The sequence below is a fragment of the Bos taurus genome, chromosome 13 (genome assembly GCF_002263795.3).
Source record: "Bos taurus isolate L1 Dominette 01449 registration number 42190680 breed Hereford chromosome 13, ARS-UCD2.0, whole genome shotgun sequence".
In the NCBI taxonomy this organism is placed as follows: domain Eukaryota; kingdom Metazoa; phylum Chordata; class Mammalia; order Artiodactyla; family Bovidae; genus Bos; species Bos taurus.
The window spans coordinates 22,134,071-22,153,941 of NC_037340.1; the positions used below are offsets into that span (position 1 = coordinate 22,134,071).

The following is a 19,871-nucleotide window of genomic DNA, read 5'->3' on the forward strand; positions in this document are numbered from 1 at the left end:
CTGAAAAATAAAAGTAAGTTTTTTAAAAAATTTAAAAAGAAAATAAAAAAGTACTCTCTCAGCAAACTGCATCCATGGATTACATAACAGAAAGGAGTTAGAACAGGCCAAGAATTGGTGTCTGAGTAAAACTTGACAGCCCTGAACAAATGCCCTGAAAATGGACCTGTTTCATATGACCTATTCAGCCAGGCACACTTCATAATTTTTTCCCAGCATCATCCAAAAATAAAGTGATGATAGCTATGAGTGGAAATGGGGTTGGACAGGCTACAGAACAAGAATACATTTATTAATACATTTGGAGTAAAGGGAGTGGGAAAGCTTATTGTAGAGACAAGATGCCAATAACTGCCATGGCATCCCTTTGGAGACTCACTGAAATTGCAAGCACGAAGAGCAGATAAGAGGGATATACAATAACCTGCAGACAAAAATCACATTGCAGTCACTAGGAACTCTGAGCAGGGCGTGCCTGACTGGACCCACAATGCCTAACACCCTGAAAACTTTCCAGTAAATTGACAGTCAATTGAGAGCAGAGGCAATCAACTCAAGGTCATGAAAACTTTGTAAACACAATCCCTTCATTGGCATGTTGACAATATGTTTGCTTTCTTAAGAAAAAAGTGACTAAGATCACACATTGCTGAGGTTCTTCTGGTTTTCTTTCACTCTCTTCAGCTCTGGTGGATCAGAAATTGCAGTCGCCTGTTTAATCTCTCCTCTGTATTTTACCTGTGGAGGATTAATATGAATTTTAATAAATAGCAGAATGGTCTCCAACCAAATATCAACAGAGGATAAGCCTCAAAATTAACCCTATTTTTTACATAATTTTTCCCACAGTAGGTGTGTGTCAGCCTTTCAGTTCAAATCTACATCTGGCTTTGGATTCTTCTGACTTGGCAAGCACCAAGTGCTGGTTGTACTTCTTAAAAATGATTTTTAATAAATATTTCTGTGTTCAATACCAAAACCAATTGCAAAGACCACGACTAAATGTAATAGAAATGGAAGGGGAAGACACTGTAATGAAATCATTATAAGGGATATCCTTGCCGGTTCAGTAGTTAAGACACCATGGTGTCCGGTGGCCACATGTTAGTTCCCTGGCCAGGGAACTAAGATCCTGCATGCTGTGCGTGGACAGAAAATGGGGAGAAAAAAAATTAAAACTAAAAAAAAAAAAATCATTAAAAGAGAACTATAGTGAAGTAGTCATGGCAGCCTGGGAAGGCCATTTACTCCTATTCTGATCCTGGAGCCTCCATCTTCAAAAGAAGCCTAAGACCCCTCACTCATACCACTATCAGGGAAACTATAAGGATAAAGCAGTATTCAGCCTTATTTCCTCCTCCATCTGGGAGAAGTCACTCTTAAATTTTAAAGTGTCTCAAAATTATCTGGTTCAGAAGAAGAAGGTTATTGTTTATAACGGTAAAAATTCCATAAAATGGTCCAAAAAATGGGAAAAATAACCATTAGGGGACACATTTGAAAGAGATTTCTGAATTCAGGGAGGCCTGGGTTCAAATCCCAGCCCTGCTGTCACAAACCATGGGTTCTTGCATGTCCTCTGACTTCTCAAGACTCAGTTTCCCACACCTACAAACCAGAGCAATAAATCAGGCCTACCCCACCGAATCACATAACACATTTAGCACAGGGTCCACAGCCGGGGGACCTCATGATTATTAACTACCCTTGCTTTACTAGCAACAGATCACTGAATGATTGATGTTTTCTGTTTTATTTATAAGGTTCCCTGCCAGGACATTACGACTCAGAACCCCAGTCAATTCAGGTCTCCCTTTGCCTTATGCCAATAGACAACTTTCTCTTTTCTCAGACTGACAACATACCCACTATGCTGCTCTCCAGCTCTTTAGATTTGGATGTAGTTTCAGAGATTTACCATCTAAACTATGAGGCCCATGAAGATAGGAAGGGGTCTTATCTATCTCTGTGTACCAGTGACCAGGATAATGCCTGCCACATTGCTTAATGAAGAGTTCTTCAATAGGGACTTCCCTGGTGGTTGAATGGTTGGAACTCTGCCTTCCAATGCAGGCTTCCAATGCAGGGGGTACAGGTTCAATCCCTAGTCAGGGAGCTAGGATCCCATATGCCTCACAGCCAACCAACCAGAACATAAAACAGAAGCAATATTGTAACAAATTCAATAAAGACTTTGAAAAATGGTCCACATAAAAAAATATTTAAAAAAAAGATTTCTTGAATAAATCAGCATGGCCGAATAGTAGCAAAGCAGTTCCCAACTTCCTGGACTCTCTCTCACAAGGGTGCCACAGTCCACACACCTCAGTATGGGATAGTAGAAAAGAAGTGACCAAGATGTAGAGTGTCTAATGCTTTTCAGAAAGCATTGTAAAGAATAAAAATAGCTAATGTTTGGTAAAATATAAGAGCAAAACAGAAACAACTTGCCGTGCTCAGCTGCTCCTGGTTTCTCCTCACTCTCTCTATCTCGGGCGTCATGCTCACAGGAGTTGCTCTGTCACACGGCTCTTTGTACCTGAGCTGGGAGACAAACGCAAGATGGTGTGAGGTTACCGGAAGGAAGAGTGAGCTAACACAGCAACTGGTGAAAAGAAATGTCACACAGCACTCATTAGCTGACATCTTTGCTAGGATTTTACAGCGAAAGATGCTTTGCTAATAGATGTCATCATCACAGTGATCCTGGAACTAAGCTTTTCCTTGCCCAAATGTTTTGAATTATACCTGGGGTTGTTTTTCTTCAAACTGTATTATTTCTTGGTGGCCTCTCTGAGTTTGATCCTATCGGTAATGATAAATGACCACTTCTGTGAGTTCATTTCTTCACAGTACTAAAATGACATTACCAAATGACCATTTTATATTTACATTTAAAAATAAAAATTCTGGATTCATCACTAGAAAGAAGGGTTATGCCAGTCCTATGCCTTCACCTCAGTGATCGGTTGTCACTATAAAAAGAAACCCTGAACCTCCTTCTTCACCAAGTTCCAACATTGGAAAGCCATGCTCTGACCAGCATCGTGGAGATATTTCTTTTTAAAAAAACATTTATTTATTCATTTGACTGCACCAAGTCTTGGTTGTTGCAAATGGAATCTTTAGTTTCATCAAGTATGAATTTAGTTTTCTGACCAGAGATGGAACCCTGGCCCCGTGCAGTGGGAAAGTGGAGCCTTAGCCACTGGCTCACCAGGGAAGTCCCATCATGGAGATACTTCTGACCTACTGCCGGAGTAGGGGATCAGAGTCCAACATTTGTGGTCAGCTTTCCCAGTAATTCCACCACATTCCAGGAAATAAATGAGGATCCAACACAGGGAGATAGAAAGCATGTCCACCAAATGAATTTCTGACAGGTAAAAGGAAAACTAGAGGTTACAATTCCATTATGAAGAACTCCACAGGGACAGTCTTAATGAGTTTTTGGAGCTTAAACTTAGTGTGAAGGAATTTTTTCTTTTTTTTTTTGCAAGACATCACAAGGCCTGCAGATAAAATGGACTTGAGATGTACACCCTCAGAAGTGCATGTACAAGTGAACAGATATCTGATAAGAATGGAAAATAAATGACAAAGGGTCAGGCTCTTGCTGTGCGACTTCTTTCTCTGTACCATGGCACGCAGTTTGAGAGTTTAGGCAGATTCTGTGTCGGATAATTGCCTAAAGTGAGGAAAGGTCCAAAGTAATCTTTGTTGATGGCAGGATACAAAGAAAGATGACTCTGGGTAGAGTTCAGAGGAGAAACATTTGCGGAACAGCATCACTGATGTAGAGAAATTGTTGCAGCCGATTTCTAGTGGATGTCAGTTTGGGGGCATAAATTTGATATGGAGACGCTTCATGTATTGCATTCACCCACTCACAAACATGCTGAGTGCTTTACAGGCAATATCTCACTTAATATTCTAGTCCCTGTTTTAAAGATGAGGAGAATGAGGCTTGGAAAGGTTGGTGGCTTAGGAAGGATATTCAGCAAGTAAGGTCTGGATCTAGGATCAAACCAACAGTCCAGAGCCCACATTGTTCTCCACTCCAGAGTTATTCAAATTTCAATCATGTATACACCACTTACCATAAGACATGCAAGGTATCACCTGAGCTGTGATTTCTAGTATTTTTTACTGAGCTGTGATTTCTAGTATTTTTTACTGAGCTGTGATTTCTAGTATTTTTTAATTAAATTAACTCCTTATTTTCAAATAGTTATTTAAGGGAGTGTTATGCGTCTATGATAAATTGGAAACTAGTAAACTCTTATTTAATTTTTGGAGGATAATTGCTTTACAAGGTTGTGTTGGTTTCTGCTGTGCAACAGTATGCATCATCTACATGTAACATATATCCCCTCCCTCTGAAGCCTCCCTCCCAATCCTCATCCCACACTTCTAGCTCATCACTGAGCTGAGCTTCCTGTGCAACTCTTCTTTCACAAAAAGGGACCTATTATGACAGTCTCTAGGTCACACTGAGTGAAGCCAGTTGGAGAAAGACAAATATCATATGATATCACTTATAAGTGGAATATAAAAAATGGCACAAATAAACCTATTTACAAAAGAGAAATAGAATCACGGATGTAGAAGACAAACTTATAGTCACCAAAGGTGGGGGGAAAGATAAATTGAGAGATTGTGAGTGGCATATACATACTACTATATATAAAATAGATAACTAATAAGCACCTATTGCATAGCACAGGGAACTCTACTCAATTCTCTGTAAGGACCCATATGGGGAAAGAATCTGAAAAAGAGTGGGTATATGTATAACTGATATACTTTGTTGTACAGCAGAAGTAAGTCAACTTTACTCCTATAACATTAACATTTTTTTAAAAAAGAACATATTTACGCAATTTAACTCATAAGTCAAGGTCTGAGCATAGGCAGGCCATCTGAACCAGGCACAGTGGCACTGCCGGCAGCCTCCTCATGGCCTGAATTATGCTTTCTCTCTTCACCATCTCTCTCCTGCCATCCTCTACCCCAAGGACTCATCACACTAAACTTTCCCCTCTTTGAACAGATCTCAGATCATGAACACATTCAGTTTGCACTGCCAGGAGGGCCCTTCCTCATGAAATCCATCCCAAACTTTTATTAATTCTTTAAAAGCTAGCTCAAATGTTACTCTTTCCAAAGGTTTTCCTCTCTCTCACTAACATAGCCTTTCTTCTCTGCATTTCCCCAGCACTTTGAATATAGAGTTATTATTTCACATTAAATGAGATATTGCATGTAAAGAACCCCCAAAGGTAGGAAGCACTCAACAGATATTAATTATTTTAGAGCACTTAATGCACAATCTTTATTTATCCCCACAACTGTTTCTCCTAGAGACCTTGAGAATACACACAGCCTCTAACCTTAAGGTGTATCTCACTCATCTTTGAATGTCCCAAGAACAAGAACAGAGTAGGCATTCAACACAATGTTCTTTAATAAGCAAACGCGCATGCTTGATGTAATGCTAGCCCAACACAAAGATGTGTGAACTCTTATCTCCATCTTTCAGGAACTGGCCTTCCTACAATGGTATTCATTCTAATTCATTCTACTGTGCAAGTGCCATGCCCACAGAAAACAATACTTAAAGAAACATGATCATACATTGCTGATGTTCTTCTGGTTTTCTTTAACTCTCTTGAGTTCTGGTGGATCTGAAATGGCTGTTGCATGTTTCACCTCTTCTTTGTATTTTACCTGCATGATTTATTTAAAAAAAAAAAAAGTGAATCTTATTCAACATAAGTTTTAAAAAATAGTTAAGAATTCTTCATTTTTAACTATTACATAGCCTATTTTTTAATTCCAATATTAATTTTCCTTCAATGACAACACACATTTTTATTTCATCTGGTGCTTTCAGGATTCCTTTATCTTAAAGTACAAACAAACCCATATCTATTCACCTATCCATCACTGCAGAGTTTTTTTTAACTAAAATAAGCATATACTGCTTATAAAAATAAATTTTATCATCAGGCAGATGCACCAAAAATTTTGGAAATTATCTTAATAATTCATTATTTTTCTATAATAAAAGCAATTTCTATTTATTATTTGTGTACTTAGCATGTCTTTAAAGGCAAGAGTCAAACTGAGTTAGCTACTAAGTCTTGAAAACACTGCTTATCTGACTGAGAGTACACAAATAATCTAGAATAAGAAAAAAAAAAATAAAAGAAGAGAAAGAGGAAAGTGGGAGGAAATATGTACAAGCAGATGCCATTGAGTGCTGATCACTATAGAAGGGCCAGTAGCAGAAAGTCAGGAAGTGTCTTCTACCACACAGTCATGTTATGTGAAGCCTGCCTATATCCTGGCATTCACAACAGTCAAAAGCTCCTCAGTCTAGTCTACTTAGAGGAAGATCAACCAGATAAATGACAACACTGGCACACAGTTATGCCCAGGACAAGCCCTTTAAACTTTATAAAATGATTAGTGATGCTATCATATCACATGGTATTTTAATATGTCTAAAATGCACAGAAGATTGTAACTGAGATAAAGGACACGTATATACATATAAATATGGACATATCAGCTAGACTTAAGTGCCATATGTTGAAATTTAGCAAAGACTTAGATCTACGCAAAAGACGTTTTAGAAATCACTTGGTAATGTTTAAAATGATTAAGGCTGAAATTCATGCTGAGTCATGAAGAAAGTGAAAGTGAATTCGCTCAGTCCTGTCCGACTCTGCGACCCCATGGAGTGTAGCCCACCAGGATCCGGTGTCCATGGGGTTTTCCAAGCAATAGTACTGGAGTGGGTTGCCATTTCCTTCTCCAGGGGATCTTCCCGACCCAGGGATCGAACCCGGGTCTCCCGCACTCTAGGCAGACGCTTTTACCATCTGAGCCACCAGGGAAGTCCTCAATACCTAAATATCTTCACTATTATCTATGTTTTAGCATCTGTACATTTCATATGTGATATGAATAACACCGCCAATATTAGGCCAGATCCAAACAGTTAAATTAAGAGTACACTGAGACAGACTGTCTCAGAGTAGGACTCCAAAATAGTTCTTAAGAGAGAAAAGTAATACTCAAAAGGCTCGTACTCTGGAGGTGGAAAATGTCAAGATCTTTAAATGTTAGAGAATCCTACCTTGGTTTGACAGATCTTGCTAATCTTGAAAGGGCAACTTTCCATTTGAATACTAAGCAGGAGTTTATGGCCCAGGCTCATAGAGATACAGAATTATGCGTTTATTGTTTGCTAGAAGAGGCAGGGGGATGCCGGGAGAAGAAATGAGAGACTGTGTGATTTTCCTAGGGTGAGACGCTAAACACGATTAAAGATGAACATTTTTGTTTTTCATACGACTCCAAACTAATCAAAATGGCACAGTCATTTCGCTGTAGGCAATAGAATTGTGCAGTACAGAGCATTTATAACATTATACCCCAGTACACGGATGGGTACATTTCAGATGTTATCATTTGGAAGGGAAGGAAACGACCACTGTACATTTCTCAGCTGAACTAATTTCTCTGCCAGGCTCAAGTGTTGCCTGATACAGACTCCTGCCATGGCGGATCGGCACTCTCGCTGCCAGGTCCCCTTCCCTATGCTTTCTTCAGGAAATCAGATTCCTTCACTGTACAGGGCTCTGAGTGCACTCGCATTCTGCAGGTTTTCTGCAAGTTCATTTTCTGTAAGTTTGTTGACTACAGCGCTCCCTTACCTCTCCTACTCTGTGTCCACAAATGCCAGTGCACACATACTCTAGGATGCCAGGTAACCACCGGAGCTCCTGACAAAGGCGTTTAATCCAGGCAGTTCGACTTGGATGACTTAAAGAAACTCTGCCTCCAAGGGTGAAGGTGAAGAGAAACGTCCGGGAAGGAGATGTAAGGAAAGAACCCTCAACGAGAAACTAAACAGCAAGCTCCTCACATCCTCGATGTGGAACCTAAGGATGTGGAGGCCCAACAGTGAGGGACGTGGGCATCTGCAGATGTTGGTGTGAGTATGTGCGAATGACTCTGTGTGTGTGTGTGTGTGTGTGTGGTGGGGGCGGGGGGCGGGGCTCCTGCAACCACTCCCTGTGGACACGGAGGGATGACTGTATAACAACTATTACCAAATACACCTATTGGTAAGGGTAGCAATGATCCATTCTAAATGTCAAGTGCTGAGTGAAGTTTTTAATCCATAACATTAAACACCTCCTCTACCCTTCCCCCAAGTTCAAAGGGCACTGGGGAGGGGGGCAGTAATTTATTTTACAAATTATAATGAAGGTGTGTGCTTTTCTTTGCTGGAAGCTCAAAGAAGTAGAAGGTAAATGGGGCCTTTGAAACCTTCTCTTGAGCCACCAAATAAATGTTGTAGTGCCTTTAATCATTCTATCAGGATAAAATTTCTTTCGTCCAAGTTGAGGGGAGGTATTGAAAAGTATCCTTCCTCTGAAAATTGTAATACAGCTAAAATTCTGTTCAAAAGGATGAAAACTAATCCTAGATTTCATTACTGTACTATTAAAGTGATCTATCTCTTCTGCATTATGATATATATATATCAAGATGAAATACTGCTTTAGGTTCAAGGGGAACAAGGCTACAGTTTCCTTCTGAAAGTTAGGTCTTTGATATTTGATGAAACAGTGTTTCAACAAAGTGAAGAAAAAAAAGAAAAAGGCAGCTAGTTTTGTAAAGAACTAAAAACATTTATCTAGCTTGTGTTTGCTTTTGCAAAGGATAATTAATGCCATAGAGAACTTACTGAACTAATGTTCTGCTGATTTTTCTTCACTCGTTCAATCTCAGGAGTATCTTTTACTGCTGTGCCAGCTCCTACTTCTTTCTTATAAAATACCTTTATTATAAGAGAAGGAAAAGAATAACTAAGCTTATTAGAATTGAAGTCCTAGATTCGATTCTTGTAAAGGAAAATTTCTCAGGTTTTAAAGTAACGTGAATACAGCTTCTATTTATGAGAACCAATGTTACATTAATCAGTTAAATAATCCATCATGGGAATAAATGTAGAACTTTGGTTTTGTATTCCACAGTCTTACAAGTAAACCTCTACTACCTGTTCTAGGGTATGCCTGGTACCTTACATGGCTGCAGATTACTTGCTCTAAGAATATAAGTTTTCTTCTTCAAATACAAATATATGTCACATGTGGAGCTGAGAAAAATTAAAGGACATATTACAAAAGCTCACTAAGCAGTTACCATTTAATTCAAAAATAGCATGAAGTTTCAAGCAACTGCTCTTCTTCAAGTGAGAGCAAAGACAGTCTTATTCTCTTCAAAGAAAATATTAGCTTTACCATCAGCATCAACACTAAGTCGGCCTGTTTTCCTTATCTTCCACTTATTCCTTAAACCTTCCCACATCTCTCCATCCCTACCAACGCCTACCCCTTTCGACCACAAAGCAAAAGAAAAAACAAAGTGTCCTACAGAAAAACAGACTAATTATAAGGAAGTCATTCGAGGCCAGAGCTACTCCCTCTCTTCTTTAATTAATTTTTAAATTGGAGGATAATCACTTTACAGTACTGTGATGGTTTCTGCCACACATCAACATGAGCTGGCCATAGGTACACATGTGACCCCTCCCTCTTGAACCCCCTCCTGCTTTCCTCCCTACACTATCCCTCTAGGTTGTCACAGAGCACCGCCTTTGGGTTCACTCTCCTGATATTTGTTAACCAGTAGGTCCCAGTGGAGGTCAGGAGAGCAGGACCTATGAGATGTTCCCCCGCAAAAGCTAGAAATCTGGAATCACAGGCGGTAAGGGCCATACGACTCTTCTCCCTTGTCCTCTCTTCCAGCAAGATTTCTACATCTCTTGGCACAGCCTGCCTGTGAAGACCCTAGAGGTACCTGAACAGCATACCTGCAGAGTTAAGAGGTTTCCAACTTATTAGAAAGTAGAAAACATTCCAGAAATTTTCAGAAATAATAGAATTTATATTTTTAATAAAATTTGCTTAACCACTAAGTTAATTCTACATTAAAATATTGGCTGTCCCATCAATTTTTATTTTAGAATTCAAGTTCATATACCCATTACATATAAGCCCACTATCTTAATCAATGATGCTAATAAAATTCCTATTCCTCAAAACAAAAATATGAACATTTAGGAATTGATTGTTGTTGGTTAATCACTAAGTGGTTTCTAACTCTTTTGTGACCCCATAGACTGTAGCCTACCAATTTCCTCTGTCCATGGGATTTTCTAGGCAAAAACACTGTAGTGGGTTGCCATTTCCTTCTTCACGGGATTTTCCTGACCCATGGATTGAACTCACATCTCCCGAAACGGCAGGCTGGTTCTTTACCACTGAGCCACCAGGGAAGCCCTTAGGAATTGGTTACAAACTAGTAAATCCCTAGACGTATTATCAATGCAAGTAATCAATGACTAGGAAGGCAATCACTTCATATGACTATTTTTATCTTCAAAGTAAAATGTGTGTGTAAGATTAAGATCTCTTTCCTGAGTGAAATTTTAAAATTCGGTTAAAAGTACCTGTTGCTTGTACCTAAAAAGGAAATTTGATTCTGTAATTCTAAAATAATCATGATAAATTATAAGCTGTAAGAACATTTGGTGTTCTTATGATTTTAAAGAAGGAAAGATATGCATTTGACAGAAAATTCAAGCAAGGCAGCAAAAAAAATCAGACTGAGGAACAAAGGCCCCCTTTCAAAACATCATTTCAAGATGACAACTGGAAAGAGGCAATGGCTACTCACCGCACTAATGTTTTGTTGAGTTGTCTTAATTCTCTGAATTTCAGGAGTATCTGCCACAGTAGAATAGCTAGAAAGCATCTTCTCTGCCTCATCTTTATACTTTTTCTAAAAATATAAAGTGAATGTGAATCTGAAGCTCTGTGTGCCATATTCAAGAGAGACAGAGACAAAGAGAAAATGGTACTACTTTTTCCAACCCTGTTATACCTGAAAGTCACTCAGTTGTGTCCGACTCTTTGCAACCCCATGGACTATACAGTCCATGGAATTCTCCAGGCCAGAACACTGGAGTGGGTCGCCTTTCCCTTCTCCAGGGGATCCTCCCAACCCAGGGATCGAACCCAGGTCTCCCGCATTGCAGGTGGATTCTTTACCAGTTGAGCCACAAGGGAAGCCCACTTGCTCTACATTGTACCTTGGGATTCAAATCAGTTGTTGATGTGTTTGTGTGCGTGTGCTCAGTCGCTCAGTCTTGTCCAGCTCTATGACGTATTTATGCAACAGTAAAAATAAACAGCATATGCAAAAGGGGTAAGCAAACAGTCTAGGAAAACATTCACCTTCTCTCAGGCAATGGTCCCCACTCAAGACTATTCAAACACCCTGGGATGGCCTGACCTCTATGAATCCTAAGCCTAGAACCTACTCTCTTATGAGCAGTTCCAGTTCCTGTTTAAAATAGCCCTTATAACTCCTACCAGTAACCTGACTCTCTTTGCTTACTTGTCTTCATGCTTCTAGATTTATACTTTGCTTCCTACTTCAGATAAAGATACATCTGACTAAGGAAAAGGTACTAGTATTTTGTGCTAGAGATAAAAATCTCAATTTTCCTTTTGCTACTAAATGTACTATTACGAGCTCAGATATATCCTAGGCAATACCTTCTACTAGTGCCAGTATTTACATAGTAGTTCAGTTCAGTTCAGTTCAGTTCAGTCGCTCAGTTGTGTCCGACTCTTTGCAACCCCATGGGCTGTAGAACGCCAGGCCTCCCTGTCCATCACCAACTCCCATAGTTTACTCAAACTCATGTCTATTGAGTTGGTGGTGCCATCCAATCATCTCATTCTCTGTTGTCCCCTTCTCCTCCTGCCTTCAATCTTTCCCAGCATCAGGGTCTTTTCAAATGAGTGAACTCTTTGCATCAGGTGGCCAAAGTACTGGAGTTTCAGCTTCAGCATCAGTCCTTCCAATGAATATTCAGGACTGATTTCCTTTAGGGTGGACTGGCTTGATCTCCTTGCAGTCCAAGGGACTCTCAAGAGTGTTTTCCAACACAACAGTTCAAAAGCATCAATTCTTCGGCACTCAGTTTTCTTTATAGTTCAACTCTCACATCCATACATGACCACTGGAAAAACAATAGCCTTGACTAGACAGATCTTTGTTGGCAAAGTAATGTCTCTGCTTTTGAATATGCTATCTAGGTTGGTCATAACTTTCCTTCCAAGGAGTAAGCATCTTTTAATTTCATGGCTGCAGTCACCATCTGCAGTGATTTTGGAGCCCCAAAAATAAAGTCTGTCACTGTTTCCACTGTTTCCCCATCTATTTGCCATGAAGTGATGGGACTGGATGTCATGATCTTAGTTTTCTGAATGTTGAGTTTTAAGGCAACTTTTTCACTCCCCTCTTTCATTTTCATCAAGAGGCTCTTTAGTTCTTCTTCACTTTCTGCCATAAGGGTGGTGTCATCTGCGTATTTGAGGTTATTGATATTTCTCCTGGCAATCTTGATTCCAGCTTGTGCTTCATCCAGCCCGACATTTCTCATGATGTACTCTGCATATAAGTTAAATAAGCAGGGTGACAATATACAGCCTTGACATACTCCTTTCCTGATTTGGAACCAGTCTGTTGTTCCATGTCCAGTTCTAACTGTTGCTTCTTGACCTGCATATAGATTTCTCTGGAGGCAGGTCAGGTGGTCTGGTATTTCAGCTTCAGCTCGCACCAGAGGCAAGGGGTGGCGGGGTGCAGGAGCTCAGGGGTTTTGGGTTCCAAAACTTGGGGAAGGTTGTCAATAACAAGGAGAGGGAAGGGCGCAAGGAAGTCGTGGTGGGCCAAGGGCAGGCAGTGTTGCGGGATCCTAGGGTTGGGATGGGGAACAGAGTGGCCAGAGGCCAAACTGGAGGGACAGGCTCTGGTCTGCAAGGCTGCACCCTTTGTAGCTCTTGACCACACACCTAAGCCTCCAGCATTTTCCTTTGTGAAATACAATCCTGGAGCTCCTGGGAGGCTTGGCACTGCCCAAGACCTGAGGGCAGGGCAAGGAAGGCTTTCCAGCAGTGGAGAAACAGGAAAGCAACTCCAGCAGTGCAGTAAAAAGGAAGCAGTGCTAGTGAAGGCCCTACTGAGTCACAGGAGCTTCCAGCCCCAGCCTTTGGACAGCATGACAGGGAAGGCAAGACATTCTGGAGTCCAGAATGGCTACCTCCTGAATGATAGATACCTCCTAGAAGATCGGAGAAAGATAACCCCACAAGCAGGTATTATTATCCACTCTTGGGGAAACTGAGGCACTAGCTAAGTGTCAGAACCAGGATTTAAACCCAGCCACTCTGGTTCCAAAGTCAGTGAAGGTAACTGCATGGCATACTGCTGCTTGTTAAGGAAGGAGAATATTGTTCACATTGAAACGCACCACAGCATCGTTAAAGCCTTTTAAACATTCCCTTGTATCTCAAATAACTAAAGTTCTTTAAAATCAGATGTACCCTCATATCACACTCACAAAATCAACACTGTTAAATTAAAGCAGGAATTCTAACAACTCAGGCACCACTTCCTATGGGAAGGGTTTACTTTTGTTATCTATACTTTCTGGTATGACCAACCTAGATAGCATATTCAAAAGCAGAGACATTACTTTGCCAACAAAGGTCCATCTAGTCAAAGCTATGGTTTTTCCTGTGGTCATGTATGGATGTGAGTGTTGGACTGTGAAGAAGGCTGAGAGCCAAAGAATTTATGCTTTTGAACTGTGGTGTTGGGGAAGACTCTTGAGAGTCCCTTGGACTGCAAGGAGATCCAACCAGTCCATTCTGAAGATCAGCCCTGGGATTTCTTTGGAGGGAATGATGCTGAAGCTGAAACTCCAGTACTTTGGCCACATCATGCAAAGAGTTGACTCATTGATAAAGACTCTGATGCTGGGAGGGACTGGGGGCAGGAGGAGAAGGGACGACAGAGGATGAGATGGCTGGATGGCATCACTGACTCGATGGACGTGAGTCTGAGTGAACCCTGGGAGTTGGTGATGGACAGGGAGGCCTGGCGTGCTGCGATTCATGGGGTCGCAAAGAGTCAGACACGACTGACTGACTGAACTGAACTGAACTGAACTGAGGACATATCATAATTTGTCATACTATATTTGCATGATTATTTGATAATTAGATTACCTAGTAGTTCCCCAAAGCCAAAAATCCAAGTCTAATTTTGCATGTAAATGGGTGTTCAAGAAGTATCTACTGAATGTATGAATGAGTTTGCCAAGTTTTCTCCACTGAATCAAATGGCAATATGCCCGTTTTAAGAAGTTAGATTTTTAGTTTAGCTGATACAACTAGTGTCAACTTCTCCAAGTTCAGTGCCATCATGAGACACTGAGGACAGATGAACACACTTCAGGACCATCCCATCTGCTCTGTCACTGAAGAAGGCTGAGAAGCAGGCAGTTCCTTGGATAAATACTTAATTCTGGCATCATGATACCCTTTAAATGGAGCAGGACCCCATGGGGACTTCCCAGGAGAGACTCCACTCCCCCATTACCTCCACCTATCTCTTGTCTATAGAAACTTTAGTCAGAGAATAAATTTCATCAGAGAATTTAGAAATATGGAAACAAAGGAAAGCAAGGAAACAAGGCCAAATAAAATTTAATCATTAAACAAAGTCAAGGACCTTTAGTTCTTCCTGAAGAGCTACAGAGAATATTTTCAGCCATATCCTTTGAGCTGTTTTGTGAATGCTGAAACCTCCACCAGGTGGAAGAAGCTAACTACATGATGAAACAGACTATCGCCATGACATAAGCTGCCACAATTTTGAGAACTGGACTCAAGGAAATGGGAACAAACCAATCTTGGAACTGAAGATTAATTGCACTTAAAACAATCAAGATGACACTGATTAGACCACCACATGATCAATTTCAAGATGACTGTCTGACTCTTTTCCGCTCACAGCCCCCTCCCTTTGCCTCAGTTCAGTTGCTCAGTTGTGTTCGACTCTTTGCAACCCCATGGACTGCAGCACACCAGGCTTCCCTGTCCATCACCAACTCCCTTTGCCTATACACCCCTAAACTTCCCCTATAAAAACTCTTGCCCCTGATAGCAGGGGATAGTTGGTTCTTTGGGACATGAGTACACCTTCTCCCTAGGATTGCTGGCATCCTCAGCAAAGCTATCTTTCCTTTTACTCACACTTGTCTCTCAATATTGAATCCTTGCGTGACTAGCCCCTGAACCTGAGTTCTGTGACACTCTAATTTTGAACCAGTGGATGTTTCAATTCCTTGCTTGTTAGTCAGAATTTTGACAAATTTGGTCAAATTTTGTTAAAAATTATTTCAACATAAATCCCATTAGCCAAATCCAATTTCTTCATTATCTTATTTTTTTTTTTCATTCCCCTATACTACTTTTCCCGGAGAAGTCAATGGCACCCCACTCCAGTACTCTTGCCTGGAAAATCCCATGGACGGAGGAGCCTGGAAGGCTGCAGTCCATGGGGTCACTGAGGGTCAGACACGACTGAGCGACTTCACTTTCACTTTTCACTTTCATGCATTGGAGGAGGAACTGGCAACCCACTCCAGAATTCTTGCCTGGAGAATCCCAGGGACGGGGGAGCCTGGTGGGCTGCCGTCTATGGGGTCACACAGAGTTGGACACGACTGAGTGACTTCACTTTCACTTTTCACTTTCATGCATTGGAGAAGGAAATGGCAACCCACTCCAGTATTCTTGCCTGGAGAATCCCAGGGACGGGGGAGCCTGGTGGGCTGCCGTCTATGGGGTCACACAGAGTCGGACACGACTGAGTGACTTCACTTTCACTTTTCACTTTCATGCATTGGAGAAGGAAATGGCAACCCACTCCAGTATTCTTGCTTGGAGAATCCCAGGGACGGGAGAGCCTGGTGGGCTGCCATCTTTGGGGTCACACAGAGTCAGACACAACTGAAGTGATATAGCAGCAGCAGCATACTACTTTTCCATTGGGATTCGTTCTTTTTATAACAAATATTATAGCAAATAAATTATTCACTAACGAATAACTTTGCCCAAATCAGATTTTATCAATAACTTTTTTCTTCCATTATATACTTTCCTGTGTAGTCATTATTTCTCTTATATCCAGTTTTCTGGCAGATTTGTCACAGATATACTTGTCAAATTAAATTTTATCAACAAAACTTAGATCTTACATTAAATTTTAGTTAATCTTAATCTTCAATTTCACCTTATACTTTGTACAGTTTAACTTATTCTTAGTTTAAGTTGTTTATTTAAATTAAAATATGCATGATGAAGTAGATAAAAGAAAATTCTTTGTATTTTTTGCAGGATAAGCATTAGAGCCAAGTTCACAATGGAATAAAAAAATGGAAATAAAAAGGTCAAAATGTCCTTGGACTCAAAACAGAGGGATCTAATAGGGATGCTCTGATGCTCAATAAGTTTTGTTGAGATGAATCTACAGCAGTTGTCCCTTTCATTATTGACAAAATCAAGTTTGGTTAGTGGTTACTTTATAATAGAGTGCATTGACTTTGAATAGAAACCCCTCAAAAAGGCACAAATCATAAAGACACACAGAGCAGAAGGTGCTGGGATATTAGAATATATTATCCTGAGCATCTTTATTCTCTACAAACCTGGCTATAGATTTCAGATGCCCTCTTGGCTCGAAGCATATCCGGGATATCCATGCTCACCTGCATTCCTTTCCCTTTAATTTCATTTTCTAAGTCTTTCTTATATTCTTTCTAAAAGAACAGAAAACAGTCTTCAGAGTTTTGCATAGCTTTCCATAGCAATGCAGATATTTACATGTTTGAATCTCAATGTCACACATGTGGAAACACCATTTATATTTCTTCTGTATACAATTTGATGTGTTTGTTTTAAACTTCATGTCCTGTTAGTTTCTTACCTGGCTGGCCATTTCAGATGCTTTCTTGGCTCTCTGGATATCGAGAGTGTCTGTGCTCACCTGCATGCCTTTCCCTCTAATTTCAGTCTCCAGATCTCTTTTATAATCTTTCTGCAGAAAATAAAACCTGAAATTAGGGCCTTACAATAATTTGAAAATCTGCGTTGGAAAACTTGATGTCATTTTTGATGTCAAGATCATGGCTTTTAGAAATAAACTGGATGTAAATTCACTTCTTTTTTTCTAGGAAATGACAAAGACTTAATTTGTGGCAGAACACAACTTGGAATGACCACAAGGACTCAGGCAGCTTTTTTTCTACTAACGTGACTTAAGAAAGAAAACACAGGGAGGTGAAGGAAAATATTTTATATTTCAATAAAGTGATAAAATATTGGTTAATATATAACTTGATGAATATCAATAAAATGTGAGTGTAAAAATGTCACATTACATAAGTTTTCATTTCTCTTGAGTATATAACCTAGAAATGAAATTGCTGGGTCATATGGTAACTGTTTAGCCTTTTGAGGAACTGCTAAACTGTTTTCCAAAGTGGCTATTCAGTCTTACAATCCTAGCAGCAATACACAAGAAGGGTTCTGATTTCTCTACAACTTCACTAACACTTGTTAAAATCTATGTTTTTTTATCCTAGCCTTTTAGTGACTGTGAAGTAATACATCACTGTGGCTTTCTTTTGCATTTCACTGATGGTAATGATGCTGAGCATCCTTTCATGTGCTTATCGGCCATTGGTATATTCTCATCTTTACTGGCAAAAGCCCCAATCCATAGTAAATAGACTATATTAAAGTATAATTTTATCTGTTATGGAAGATAATATATATGTAACTTTATAATACATGTGTTACATTGCTATTGACTAGTTGACAAAATGTTATACTTTGAAAACACTTAATTAAATATTTATTGATTTTAAAAAATTGTCGTATCTCATTCTGTAGTGAGTAATTGCTGGTTGCCTCCTGGAACCTTACTCCTGTTTTTCCTTCATTCGCTCCTTGATTTGTCACTGGGCAACTCGCTGCTTCCTGTTCTAAGCTCTCCACCTTGGCTGAGACTGGCCCCAGTGCAAGGACCCTACTCGGCTGAAGAAAATCGTTACACCCCACCCCTGGCCCTTCATGATTAGTACATTTAAGGAAAGGAACGTTTCTCTTTCCACACAGTGTATCAGGAGACTTTTCTTTCCTTCTGGACATGAATGAAGAAGTTTGCAGCCCTGGGAGCTGCCATGCGCCTCCTTGCAAATGGGAGAAGAAAGCCTGCCCCAGAAGAGAAAGTCAGAAGCTAAAACAGAAATCACACTGTGTAAGTCAGTCCTAGATTAAGCCATGCCCAAGAATTCCTCTACTGCTGGGTCACAAGAACAATAAAAATTATCTGCTTTTTTGAGCTGGATTATCTGTTACCTATAAAATGTCATGATTACATAGACACAACTGTCTTAAGACACTCTTGTCACATTTTAAAGCTACTGATTATTCTTATTCCTATAATTGAACATGTATATGTATGAATGTTATTCTTCAATGAAAATTATATTAAAAGGAAACTACTGACTATATCCTATTAAATTTCTTCAAAAACAATTACTTCCTATTATGCTGACATACCCAAGATTTGTGATTCCATGCTATAAAATAAATTTTGTTTTGCTTATTTGTGATGTTGTAAATTTAGAGAAGTTGTAAACAAAAATTTCAATCTAGAGAAATGGTATTTACTATCTACCCATAAGTCTGCTACTCATAAATCTGCCTATTTGCACTGACTTACAGTCTCAGTTTTACTTTCCTGAAGTGAAATAATAAAAAAGTTAAACATTCAGGTAAAAATGTTTAACTTTCAAACTAATAATATTAAATTATCACTATGCCCTTAAAAAGCTCTGTTTTTAGCTAAGGCCCAAAAGCAAAACACTTCATTTGAAAGACAATATATGTACAAACTGAGGTACTGATCATAGATTATCACCAAAATTCCATGGTATAAATATGCCATTTAATATTTCCAATATGAATTTTCAAATCTAAAAGCATTCAAAAGCACATAAATAGACTACATGGACTCTAGTCACATCAGCTAATATTGATGCATAATAAAATATCTTACAACTTAGAAAAACTTAAAAGAAAAACATGATGACATCTATGTTCCAAGAGCCTGAGTCAGATTTTTTAATGCAAGTCACATGGTCAAGCCCACCAGGAAAGTCGAACTGTGAGAGGTCATCTGTGTAACAATATAGCACATTTACTTTACTTGAAAAAACAAAAGCTGAACTATTGCAAAGTCCTGAAGTCTAGTTGAAAAGGACTTGAGAACCATCATTTGAGCAAAATGCAACATAGCTATAATTATATGCAAATGAGACTGTGGATGACAAAGATACGGCATCACCAGAATTGGTCTGGGCCACAGCACAGCTGACTCTTCAAGGCCTGTTTTTCCTTTGGGTTCTCAATAACCAAAATGCACCATTTTCCTAGTGAGTTTGAGTCTTGAACAAAGTTTGAGTCTTGATCATAGATTCATGGGTTTGAACTGTGCGGCTGCACGTGTGTGGTGATATTTTCAACAGTAACTACTACAGCACTACATGGTCTGTGGTTGGTTGAACCTGTGGGTGTGGAGAAACCATGGATATAGAGAGCAGACCATAAGTTATATGGGAATTAATGTCCCGTGTTGTTCAAGTGTCAACTAAATACAATCCCAAGGTATACAAAGACATTTCAATCAATGTATCTCTGAATAAACTAACGTATTATCATTCTAAGGAAACATGCAACACTTCAACTTGTCATAAAAGGAATATGTCATAGAAGATTCTTAGGTAAAAGTGTGAAATGCAAAATTTCTGTTCTTTCCACATTGTTTTCTCCTGAGAAAGTACACTTTCTTTTGGCTTC

At 39.6% G+C, this 19,871-nt stretch overlaps 1 protein-coding gene across 8 annotated transcripts in view; it reads right to left on the reverse strand.

The window, feature by feature from the left end:
* The window catches only part of NEBL (nebulette), a 380,402-nt gene that overhangs the window by 39,612 nt on the left and 320,919 nt on the right, over positions 1 to 19,871 (reverse strand). For 6 of the 8 annotated variants that reach the window (NM_001191413.2, XM_059892603.1, XM_025000589.2 and 3 more), the window contains 7 exons: positions 16,933 to 17,043; positions 16,655 to 16,765; positions 10,762 to 10,866; positions 8,768 to 8,860; positions 5,638 to 5,730; positions 2,452 to 2,544; positions 646 to 738 (listed from right to left, as the gene is read on the reverse strand). The exons of the other annotated variants lie outside the window; for them this stretch is intronic. In NM_001191413.2, the coding sequence (NP_001178342.1) occupies positions 646 to 738; positions 2,452 to 2,544; positions 5,638 to 5,730; positions 8,768 to 8,860; positions 10,762 to 10,866; positions 16,655 to 16,765; positions 16,933 to 17,043 (699 nt within the window). The remainder of the gene's footprint in view (positions 1 to 645; positions 739 to 2,451; positions 2,545 to 5,637; positions 5,731 to 8,767; positions 8,861 to 10,761; positions 10,867 to 16,654; positions 16,766 to 16,932; positions 17,044 to 19,871) is intronic. 8 annotated transcript variants of the gene reach the window in all.